A 12,374-nucleotide genomic window follows, 5' to 3' on the forward strand; every position below is an offset into this window, starting at 1 on the left:
GAGTCTTGAGATTCACTGTCTGCAGTTTTGTGTCCTCTGAGCACCCTGTTTTTTTTTTTTTTGGACGTGGGTAGTGGCGGTGGCGGGGGCCATGCTGCAAGGCTTGTGAGATCTGTGTTCCCCAAACAGGGACTGAACCCGTGTCTCTTGCAGTGGAAGCACAGAGTCCTAACCCCTGGACCGCCAGGGAATTCCCTCCTCTGAGCATCTTAAGTGGCTTTAGAGACTCCCAGCGAGTGTGCCGGCTGAAAGGCTCCTTAGAGAACATCACCCAGCTCAAACTCCAGTTCATCCCTGACTGACTGAGCCTCTTGCCGGGAAGGAGACCACCACCTTCTGAGGCAGCTTGTTCACTCCTAGACCCAAGGGATTGATGGACAGTCCTTCCGTCCAGGGAACTAAGGTCTCCCCACACACACCCACCTCCAGCATGCTTGTTCTCTCCTCTTGGGCTCCCTGAGGAAGTCGCAGTCCTCCCAAGGCCACCCAGCAAAGGTCGAGCCCAGATGCCCTCTACTAGACGCCTTTCCTTCCCAGGCTGTCCACCTCCAGTTCCTTCCCACACTGCAGGAAGAGTTTGGAAACCCCACCACTGTCCTCAGCAAGATAGTCTTAGGGTTCCTCATGAATTATAGCACCAGAACCTCCACACATGGGTACATGTACCCCAGTATCTAGCATAGTGCCTCCACACTTGGTGTTTCTTAAAACACAGGGAGGGAGGAAGGGAAGGAGGAAAAGAGGGGAGAGGAGGGTACCAGTTGGCCTAGACACTGAGTAATTATGTAGAGATGTATTATCATTCGAGATGTTAAAATCTTGTAGATGTTAAAATCTTGCACACACTAGGGGCCTTTTGTTATTTAAAGACGTTGTCCAGAGGATCCACCAGCTCAGATGCACACAAGCAGGTCTGATCCTGGCTCTTTTCATTTATGGAGTGCCTTTGGAAAGCAAAGCCGTGATCTGGGGATTACAGAAATACAAAGGAGAGCAATGGTAAGAAAAGAATTACCTCTAGAGTTTGAGGGAGACTGGAAGCAGGTATTTGTACACCTGAAACTGTCACAACATTGTTAATTGGCTATACTCCAACATAAAATAAAAGGTCTAAAAACAAAAAGCAACAAGAATGATGACCAGCAACTGTGTATCCATATGAAAAAAAGAAAAAATTTCCCCCAGATAGAGGGGAAAACTTTCCATCTTCTGTGTCACTGCAGTCCTGAGGCCACTGTTGCTCCCATCATGGTGCACTGTCATTTCAGCTTATCAAGTTCTTCCTGAATGTTGGTTTTTGTCACTGGATGTATTTCTCACCCAATTTTGTGTTGTCTTATCAAAGAAAAGCTGATTTGCTAGAAAGAGCTTCAGGATCTTTAACAGTTTGTTGTTTAAACCGTTGGTGTGTCCAGGATACGCCTTTCTCTAGACTGCTTAACTACCTAATGGTCACCAATCCATATGAGCACAGTGGACTATTTTGTAAGCTATTGTGTTTGACCGTCCGCAAAGTCACCGTGAAAGACTTTGGTAAATATCAGCTGAAATCAACACCCAGTGCCAAGTGCATTATTGTCCCAACTTTCTTGGGACCCAACACAGTTGGGTGTCCCAATTGTGTTCCCCAAACAGGGGACACACAGTTGTGTTGTCCCAGTGAGTGTTTATGGGATATTTCTCAAAACAAGAGCCCTGTAGTCAGATGTGCCTGGAAATGAAGGTTCACCGCTTCTCCCTCTCAGAGAAAAACACCCTATATATGAGCATTTTTAGCATATTTGATCTTTCAACACCTTTTTTGAGAAGGAACATTTCCAAGAACACAGCTTGAAAAAAAACAGCCCACAATAGAATGGGAAAGACTAGATATATATTTAAGAAAATTGGAGATATCAAGGGACTATTTCATGCAAGGATGGGCACATAAAGGACAGAAACAGCAAGGACCACACAGAAGCAGAAGAGATGAAGAAGAGGTGGCAAGAATACACAGAAGAACTATACAAAAAAGGTGTTCATGACTGGGATAACCACGATGGTATGATTGCTCACCTAGAGCCAGACATCCCGGAGTGTGAAGTCAAGTGGGCCTTAGGAAGCATCACTATGAACAAAGCTAGTGGAGGTGATGGAATTCCAGCTCAGCTGTTTCAAATCCTAAAAGATGATGCTGTGAAAGTGTTGCACTCAATATGTCAGCAAATTTGGAAAAGTCAGCAGTGGCCACAGGATTGGAAAAGGTGAGTTTTCATTCCAATCCCAAAGAAGGACAGTGCCAAAGAATGCTCCAGCTACTGTGCAGTTGTGTTCATTTCACACCCCAGTAAGGTTATGCTCAAAATCCTTCAAGCTAGACTTCAGCAGTATGTGAACCAAGAATTTCCAGATGTACAAGCTGGGTTTAGATAAAGCAGAGGAACCAGAGATCAAATTGCCAGCATACATTGGATCATAGAGAAAGCAAGGGAATTTCAGAAAAAGTCTGCTTTTGCTTCATTGACTATGCAAAGCCTTTGACTGTATGGATCACAATAAACTGTGGAAAATTCTTCAAGAGGTGAGAATGCCAGACCACCTTACCTGTCTCCTGAGAAACATGTATGCTGATCAAGAAGCACCAGTTTGAACCAGACATGGAACAACTAACTGGTTCAAAATTGGGAAAGAAGTATGTTAAGGCTATATATTGTCACCCTGCTTCTTTAATTTATATGCAGAGTATATCATATCAAATGCTGGGCTGGATGAATCACAAGCAGGAATCAAGATTTCTGGGGGAAATATCAACAACCTCAGATATGCAGATGATATCACTTTAGTAGCAGAAAGTGAAGAGAAACTACAGAGTCTCTTGCTGAAGGTGAAAGAGGAAAATGGAAAAAGCTGGCTTGAAACTCAACCTTCAAAAAACTAAGATCATGGCATCCAGTCCCATCACTTCATGGCAAATGGATGGGGAAAAAGTGGAAACTGATTTTATTTTCTTGGGCTCCAAAATCACTGTGGATGGTGACTGCAGCCATGAAATTAAAAGACGTCTCCCTGGTGGCTTAGATGGTAAAGAATAGCCTGCAATGCAAGAGACCTGGGTTGGAAAGATCCCCTGGAGGAGGGCATGGCAACCCACTCCAGTATTTTCGCCTGGAGAATCCCTGTGGACAGAGGAGCCTAGCCAGCTACAGTCCATGGGGTCGCAAAGAGCCAGACACGACTGAGCATCTAAGCACAACGCAGCACAGCTCCTCGGAAGAAAAGCTGTGACCAACCTAGACAGCACATTAAAAAGCAGGAAGGTCAGCTTGCCGACAGAGGTCTGGATAGTCAAAGCTGTGGTTTTTCCAGTGGTCATGTATGGGTATGAGAGTTGGACCGTGAAGAAAGCTGAGCGCCGAAGAATTGATGCTTTTGAACTGTGGTTGTTGGAGGAGACTGTTGAGAGTCTCTTGGACTGCAAGGAGATCCAACCAGTCCATCCTAAAGGAAATCAGTCCTGAATATTCACTGGAAGGACTGATGTTGAAGCTGAAACTCCAATGCTTTGGCCACCTGATGCCAAGAGCTGACTCATTGGAAAAGACCCTGATGGTGGGAAAGGTTAAGGGCAGGAGGAAAAGGGGCTGCAGAGGATGAGATGATTAGATGGCATCCCCAAGTCAGTGAACATGAATTTGAGCACATTCTGGGAGACAGTGAAGGACAGGGAAACCTAGCATGCTGCAGTCCATAGTCTCAGAGCAGCTGAGAAAAACGCAGCTTTGCCGTAATCTCAGACTTCCCTAGTGACTCAGTGGTAAAGAATCAGCCTGCCAGTGCAAGAGACACATGTTCGATCCCTGGGCTGGGAGGATCCTGGGAGAAGGAAATGGCAATCTGGTCCAGTTATTCTTGCCTGGGACATCCCATGAACAGAGGAGTCTGGTGGGCCACAGTCCAGAGGGTCACAAAAGAGTCGGACACGACTTAGTAACTAAACAACAAGTAGCCACTTAACGATCCATTTTAGAATTTTTGTATTGTTTTCTGGATATAGAATCAGGCTTACCAGCCTGGAGTTTCCTGAATCTTGTTGAGGTTTCTTTTGCTTTTTGTTATTGCACAAGTTACTTGCCCAAATCCAGGAATCTCTCATCTCACCCGGTCATGTGATCTTTCCAGTGTCATCCAAAAGTATTCTGCAATAATATTAAGCACGGTTTCTCAGGAATCAGAGCCACGTGGAAGATGGAGTCTTGCTGTCTCTCTGGAGGGAATTCTCTGCCCCTCTCTCTTTTCTGTAGCCCCCGGCTAGCGCCGAGCCACAGCTGTCCAAGGCTCCGTCTGCCTGCCTGTGTTCCACCTTGTGGCTGAGCCTCCCAACAAGTGCCTCTAATAACAAAAGCCTGCCTTAATAAAAAACCAAAAAACCTTTTTTTTTTGGCTGCCCAGCAAGGCTTGTGGGATCTTCGTTCCCCAACCAGGGATTGAACCCAGGCCCTTGGCAGTGAAAGTGCAGAGTCCTGCCTACTGGACCGCCAGGGAACTCCCAAAAGCCTGCCTTTTTATTCCGCTCGTGAATCATCTGTAGTTGAATGAGAATTCTGTGCCCTGCGAGCACCCATCCTGTTGAAATCACTAGAATCCTGACTTTGGGGTCTTCACTCTTTCCTCTGAACACCTGCCGACTGCTTTCTCCAGGCCTGAGTATGCCTGGTTGTCCCGTGTCCCACCCTTCCCTGCTGTGAGTCCAGCACAGTGAGTGATGTGGGGCAGGTCCTGAACGCCCCATGCCTCAGTCGCCTCACCTGCAAGAGGAGAGTAATCAAAGGTGTCAGCCAGGACAGTGCCAGGCACGGGGTCAGCCTGCAGTATGAGTTAGGTGGCATTACTGTTATTATTCAAATCATACTTTTAGGGGCTTCCCTGATGCTCCAGTGGTTAGCAATCCACCTTCCATTTCAGGCAATGCAGGTTTGGTCCTTGGGCGGGGATCTAGGATCCCACATGCTGCAGGGCAGCTTCGCCCTACAGCTACTGAGCCGATGTGCTCCAGAGCCCTGCAGCTAAGACCTGACAGCCAAATAAATACATGTTTTTTAAAAAATAAGATCACGCCTTTAAATATTACTTAGGGCTTATGTCGCGAAACATGGCATGAGGCACACACTTGGACCAAAAAGAAAAGTATTTCAAATATCTTGTGACTCTAAATGATCACTCGTTAACTAACAAAATCCAGACATTTCATAAAAGAAGAGAACAGCCCACTGAAAACCTGCTTTTGTCAAACATCAGTTTAGAGTTTGTTTGTTTGTTTAAATGTAATTCTCCTGTTTAAACCTCACAGGTTTTCAGTGAAAGTGTGGAAAGGTTCCTCTCCCCTTTCCCAGAAGGGGGGTGAAAGTTCAGAAAGATAAAGTAATTCGCCTGAAGTCAGCTCAACCAGTAAATAACAGGAAGTAACATCTCCGCCCATACCTACAGACTAATCCCATACATAAGCAAAGGCATGACTTGCTGTGGTTGAAACAGGAAAAGGGAGTTGACCTGATGGCATGGTCAGGGAGCTTTACACAGAGTGTTGATTACTAGTTCAGTTCAGTTGATTACTAGGTTCTCCCACAATTCACAGCCTATGTAAAGCAGTATCCCCTCTCCTTCCCCATTTCCCCTTCTTGGTAGGTCACAAAAGCATCTTTTGAATTTTGTCACCATGAACCAGGTGTGCCCGTGGGATAATGCCCTTGTGTAAGACGCTGACACGTCTGGGTTGGAGGCCCAAGGAGACCCAGGAGCTCCCCCAGGGGAGTCATCACAGTGCCACCAACTGTGCAGGCTCGGGCCCAGCAGTCAATGTTTAATGAATATTTAATGAGTGATTCCGATGCATGGCAAATTAGAGAGCTACAGAAATATTAAGTGGAAAGATAGAGAGATGAGTAGATGGTCCTGGAACTTCCTCCAGAGCTGGGACGTCAGATCCCAAGCTGACCTACCATCATCAGCTCTCCTGAAGCCTGGGGGCCACCCCCACCAGTTCCCTTGCCCCACGACCCTGTATCCACCCAGAAGACCCATCTGAGTTGAACCTGCTAAAGGCACCACTGCTCGATCCTGGTAACTGAAACGATAATTCATGGGGCTCAGGGATAAGGAGTGAGTTCCCTGAACTCGGCCAGGGCACGAGCTGGACAGGCTGCAAGGTCACTGCCAGTGTTAATCACAGTGCAAGAGGGGGCAGCAGGCCCGTCCAGCCTCTTCCCCCTGCTGGGTGCCCTCACCGGTCACTAGATGTGTAAGGAGTGTCTATGGCCACACACTGTGCCAAGTGCTGGGAGAGGCCAGCCGGGGGTGGCCGTCCAGGCGGCTCCAGGACTGTGTGCCGATCAGAGTTCTTTGATCTGCCCTGCGGAAGTAAGAGTTGACACTTTGCCGCAATCCCCATGGAGGGACCTGCTCTTCCAGGGCAAGGTTCGTTCTCCTGGCCTCTCCCAGCACCAGAGGCTTTCAGTTTGCATCAGGAGGGCGGTGCTGCTGACAGGGCTGGCCACAGGGAGGCCAGGAGGGCAGCTGGCAGAGGGCCTGGTGCTAGATGAGGGGAGCCGGGCCACCAAGGGTGACCCCTTGGAGACGGTGCAAGATAAAGCTGGACATCAGTTAAGGTGGTAACAACAGATTTGATTCATTCATGATTGGAGAAGGGGAAAGAGCTGATGGGGCATTTTAAAGACAGAATTGGGAATTGGGACAAAAAGAGATCAGGGTCACGGAAGTGACAAATGACCAAAACTGGGTGGGCACATGGGGTGATATTAACACACTTAGGCTGTTTTCTGCGTCTGCTGCTAACTGGATTTTATCACCTGCGGTATTCATCCCACTGGGACTCTGAGACAGAGACTCTTCCTCTGTCGTGATGCTCCATCCTGATGATGACATGTCAAAGGATTGGCTTCCAGATCCTTGGGAAAGACACTCCTGGATTGTAGGAGTTAATTTAGGTCTCAGAGGGAGAGAGGAAGGATTTACAGTCCTGAGCTGTTTAGGAAGGTGCACTAAGAAAGGAACATCAAGAGTTGGTAGAACAGAGGTGAATTCTTTTGGTAGCCTCGGGTTTTTCCAGACAGGAGCTCACAGAGGTGCTGGGGAAGGGAGGGGGCACCCAGAGATCAGCTTTAGGCTGCTGGGCACTAGCATTTGGGGAGGTCTCTGCACGCAGGGGGTCAGGTGGGGTCCCCTGTGCAGTTCTCAGGACCAAACGCCGTAGCATGTGTGTGTCACTGTGGCTCTGGGGCCCGGGGAGCCCCGCTATCTGCTGATGGAACAGCAGAACAGGGAGCTGGTGGCTCCCCTGTGGTTAGATAACAGGGATCAGAGTTAATGCAGTTGCTGCTTTTGGGGGCGTATCAGCAATCATGCCCCAGAAACCCAACTTGGAAGATGGTAGGAAAGGGTGAGACTTGAAAACCTCCAGATCCTCGAATAGCTGCTGCTGTGTTTCCTTCTGAGACACCTGTGCCCCCTTCTCCGCCCCAGTGGTAAGGAGTCACCATGAGATCATGGTGGTGAAAAGAGCGTTAAGGTCGCCATCCCCCAAGCCGGGCATGATGCGAATATGACCCAGCCCTTCACCCCTGCAGAAACCACCACGTCCTGGATCGTGGCCAGCGGTGTCCTGGTGGCCTCTGTGTGCGCCACTGTCCTGCTGCTGCTCGGCTGCTTCTTCCTGCTGCGGTGCGGTTACAGGAAGGCCAGGCATGCCTTCCCCCCGAGGAATTCTCTTCCGCAGCACCTGAAAGAGGTAGGTAGTGGCACGGAGCCAGATGTGGGTAAGAAGACGCTGACCTTCAGAGTCAGAGCCGCCTGAGTCAGTCCAGCATGGTTTCTCGGAGGACGACACACACCTTGCGTGCAGGTCCCGTTCCTAGTGCCCTTTCGGAGAAGTCTGAGCTCGGGGAACAGCCCTATGGGAAGGGCACAGAGGTTTTGTTCCTAAAAGCCCCCCCTCCAGCCTGGATGTTTGTTCCTTCTCTGACCTTCCCTGCCCGGAGGCCCAAGTCGTCTGAGAGCCAAGCTGATGGTCCCGGAGCAGGAAGGGACCAAGCCGAGCTCAGAGCAGAGAAGACAGGAAAGAGAGCACTCTGGGCTGAGTGCCCGGAACAGCCAGGGACAGAGGAGGGGCAGGAGCAGTGTCAGAGCAGGGAACATCTGAGAGCACCTGAAATTACAGGACGTGTGTCCCAGGCTTTAGGAAAGCAGTTCTTTTTTTTTTTCCTTCAGGAAATTTAAAAAAATGTGAAAGTCACTCAGACGTGTCCAACTCTTTGCGACCCCATGGACTATACGGTCCGTGGAATTCTCCAGGCCAGAATACTGGAGTGGGTGGCCTTTCCCTTCTCCAAGGGATCTTCCCAACCCAGGGATAGAACCCAGGTCTTCCACATTGCAGGCGGATTCTTTACCAGCTGAGGCACCAGGGAAGCCCAAGAATACTGGAGTAGGTAACCTTATCCCTTCTCCAGGGGATCTTCCTGACCCAGAAATCGAACCGGGCTCTCCTGCATTGCAGGGTTATTCTTTACTGACTGAGTTACAGGAAAGGTACTTTCAAAACGTTTGGGTGGAAGAAAGAATGTACCTGGATGGAGCCTGTAGGACAGAAGCGGCTTTAAGAAATGAAATCTTGGTGATATTTTCACTTTTGTTTCAGTTAGAAATGAAGTGAAAGGAAATGTGAAGTGAAGCCCACGTCTCCCCTGGGCTGGGTGTGGGCTCCCCCAGGAAGGAGGCGCAGTTGGGATGGAGAAGTTCCTTCAGCTCAGGGAACCTCCCGTGGTGGGGTTGGGGGAGCCCCACTCCCAGCAGCCGAGGGAGCAGGCCCCTGCTTCCTAAAGAAGATGGGGTGAGGGTGGCGCATCATAGCATCCACTCCAGCCTACGCGTAAACCGCTAGGACCCAGGGGTGCAGCTTCTCTTAAGAGCCGAGTCGAGCTGCTCCCCCAGGGAAGGTTACAAGAGGAAGGTTAAGGGAACAAGGGCCAGCCCCGCTCCTGCAGCCGGTCCAAGGGCACAAGTGACCCCCGTGACCTCACCGCTCTGCTGCCTGCTCCCCGGACCAGCCGCTGCTGACCTGGCGGGAGCGACTCAGACCTTCCACTCTGCGAGGCCTGAGCCCCTGGTCACAGGACACCAGAGACCCCGTCTCTTGTGCTTCTCCACGTGCCATCAGAATTGGGCAGGAGTCCCCCCTCCCCCGGGCCCCATCATGTAGCAGCAGCCTCTTGTCCCCCTGATGATCCAGGTAGTGACTCCTGACTCCTTTCCTGGCCGGCTAGTTTTTTGGCACAAGGATCCTGATGTGAAAAGGTGGCAGCTATAACTTATAGTTTGAGGGAATCCCTCCCACGTCCCCTTGGAAACGTCCCCCTCTGGGATAATAACTGCTTTAGGCTTTGTAACAAAGATTGAGGTATTACGCGGTTGTTGGTCTTTAGTCACTAAGTCGTGTCCAGCTCTCTTGCAACCCCATGGACTATAGCCTGCCAGGCGCATCTGTCCATGGGATTTTCTAGGCAAGAATACTGGAGGAGGTTGCTATTTCCTTCTCCAGGGGATCTTCCCAACCCAGGGATCAAACCTCTGTCTCCTGTATTGGCAGGCAGATTCTTTACCCCTGAGCCACCAGGGAAGCTGCGAGGTATTACATAGATACTTACATAACGTTTGCCTTTAGCTACTCTTCTTTTCTCAGCTGTTTGTAAGGCCTCCTCAGACAGCCATTTTGCCTTTTTGCATTTCTTTTTCTTGGGGATGATCTTGATCACTGCCTCCTGTACAATGTCATGAACCTCCATCCACAGTTCTTCAGACACTCTTATCAGATCTAATCCCTTGAATCTATTTGTCACTTTCACTGTATAATCATAAGGGGTTTGATTTAGGTTATATCTGATGGTCTAGTGGTTTTCCCTACTTTCTTCAAATTAAGTCTGAATTTGGCAATAAGGAGAAAAGAAGAGAAGCTAAAGGCAAAGGTGTAAAGGAAAGATACACCCATTTGAATGCAGAGTTCCAAAGAATAGCAAGGAGAGAGAAGAAAGCCTTCCTCAGTGATCAATGCAAAGAAATAGAGGAAAGCAACAGAATGGAGAAAACTAGAGATCTCCTCAACAAAATCAGAGATACGAAGGGGACATTTCATGCAAAGATGGGCACAATAAAGGACAGAAATGGTATGGACCTAACAGAAGCAGAAGGTATTAAGAAGGAGTGGCAAGAATACACAGAAGAACTGTACAAAAAAAGATCTTCATGACTCAGATAACCACAATGGTGTGATCACTCGCCTAGAGCCAGACATGCTGGAATGCAAAGTCAAGTGGGCCTTAAGAAGCATCACTATGAACAAAGCTAGTGGAGGTGATGGAATTCCAGCTGAGCTGTTTCAAATTCTAAAAGGTGATGCTGTGAAAGTGCTGCATTCAATATGCCAGCAAATTTGGAAAAGTCAGCAGTGGCCACAGGACTGGAAAAGGTCAGTTTTCATTCCAATCTCAAAGAAGGGTAATGCCAAAGAATGTTCAAACTACTGCACAATTGCACGCATCTCACACACTAGCAAAGTAATGCTCAAAATTCTCCAAGCCAGGCTTCAACAGTACGTGAACCGTGAACTTCCAGATGTTCAAGCTGGATTTAGAAAAGGCAGAGGAGCCAGAGATCAAATTGCCAACATCCGTTGTATCATCGAAAAAGCAAGAGAGTTCCAGAAAAACATCTACTTTATTGACTATGCCAAAGCCTTTGACTGTGGATCACAACAAATTGTGGAAAACTCTTCAAGAGGTGGGAATACCAGACCACCTGACCTGCCTCTTGAGAAATCTGTATGTGGGTCAGGAAGCAACAGTTAGAACTGGACATGGAACAACAGACTGGTTCCAAATTGGGAAAGGAGTACATCAAGGCTGTTTGTTGTCACCCTGCTTATTTAACTTATATGCAGAGTACATCATGAGAAATGCTGGGCTGGCTGAAGCACAAGCTGGAATCAAGATTGCTGGGAGAAATATCAATAACCTCAGATATGTAGATGACACCACCCTCATGGCAGAAAGTGAAGAACTAAAGAGCCTCTTGATGAAAGTGAAAGAGAAGAGTGAAAAAAGTAAAACTCAACATTCAGAAAACTAAGATCATGGCATCTGGTCCTATCACTTCATGGCAAATAGATGGGGAAACAGTGGAAACAGTGACAGACTTTATTTTGGGGGGCTCCAAAATCACTGCAGGTGGTTACAGCAGCCAAAAAATTAAAACACACTTGCTCCTTGGAAGAAAAGTTTTGACCAACCTAGACAGCATATTAAAAAGCAGAGACATTACTTTGCTGACAAAGGTTCATGTAATCAAAGCTATGGTTTTTCCAGTAGTTATGTATGGATGTGAGAGTTGGACTATAAAGAAAGCTGAGCACCAAAGAATTGATGCTTTTGAACTGGGGTGTTGGAGAAGACTCTTGAGAGTCCCTTGGACTGCAAGGAGATCCAACCAGTCCATCCTAAAGGAAATCAGTCCTGAATATTCATTGGAATGACTGATGCTGAAGCTGAAAGCCCAATACTTTGGCCACCTGATTTGAAGAACTGACTCATTGGAAAAGACCCTAATGCTGGGAAAGATTGAAGGTGGGAGGAGAAGGGGATGACAGAGGATGAGATGGTTGGATGGCCTCACTGACTCAATGGACATGAGTTTGAGTAAACTCCAGAGGTTGGTGATGGACAGGAAGGCTATGCTGCAGTCCATGGGTTCGCAAAGAGTCGCAAAGACAACTGAGCAACTGAGCTGAACTGAGCGACTAAGACGCATGCACAGTTTTTTCAAAAGTGAAAAGGAACAGGGCACTTCCTTGATAGTCCAGTGATTAGGACTCTATACTTCTCCTGCAGGGGACACAGATTCCATCCTTGGTCGTGAAACTAAGACCCTGTGTCCCATGAGGCATGGCCAAGAAAAACAAAACAAAGCACAGAGCAACAACAGATAGCTCATAGGAACCAGCCGTGCAGCGCAGGGAGCACAACTCAGGCTCTGCAATGACGTTGGTGGGGAGGATGGGGAGGGGAGGGAGGCCCCAGAGGGAGCATAGGTATGTGTATGCATGTGTACGCACATGTATGCATGTGTACGCATATGTGTGCATGTGTACATATATGTATGTGTGCTTGTATGTATGAATATGTGCACGTATGTATGCATGTGTGCTCATGTGTATGTATGTGCACGTGTATGTATATGTATGCATGTGCAGAAGTGTGTGCGCACATGTGTATGAATGTGTGCATGTAGGTATGCATGCACATGTGTGCGTGTGCATGTGTGCACGTGTGTGT

At 48.2% G+C, this 12,374-nt stretch overlaps 1 protein-coding gene across 5 annotated transcripts in view; it reads left to right on the forward strand.

Annotated features, from left to right (window-relative positions):
• LOC110133969 (interferon alpha/beta receptor 2) overlaps positions 1 to 12,374 on the forward strand; it is a 63,899-nt gene that overhangs the window by 49,469 nt on the left and 2,056 nt on the right. For 2 of the 5 annotated variants that reach the window (XM_070455181.1, XM_020888233.2), the window contains one exon: positions 7,620 to 7,780. The exons of 1 other annotated variant lie outside the window; for it this stretch is intronic. In XM_070455181.1, the coding sequence (XP_070311282.1) occupies positions 7,620 to 7,780 (161 nt within the window). Of the gene's footprint in view, positions 1 to 129; positions 1,366 to 7,619; positions 7,781 to 12,374 lie in introns of those variants that run through there. 2 more of the 5 variants (XM_070455178.1, XM_070455179.1) reach the window with 2 other exon arrangements.

The sequence above is a fragment of the Odocoileus virginianus genome, chromosome 25 (genome assembly GCF_023699985.2).
Source record: "Odocoileus virginianus isolate 20LAN1187 ecotype Illinois chromosome 25, Ovbor_1.2, whole genome shotgun sequence".
Taxonomy (NCBI): domain Eukaryota; kingdom Metazoa; phylum Chordata; class Mammalia; order Artiodactyla; family Cervidae; genus Odocoileus; species Odocoileus virginianus.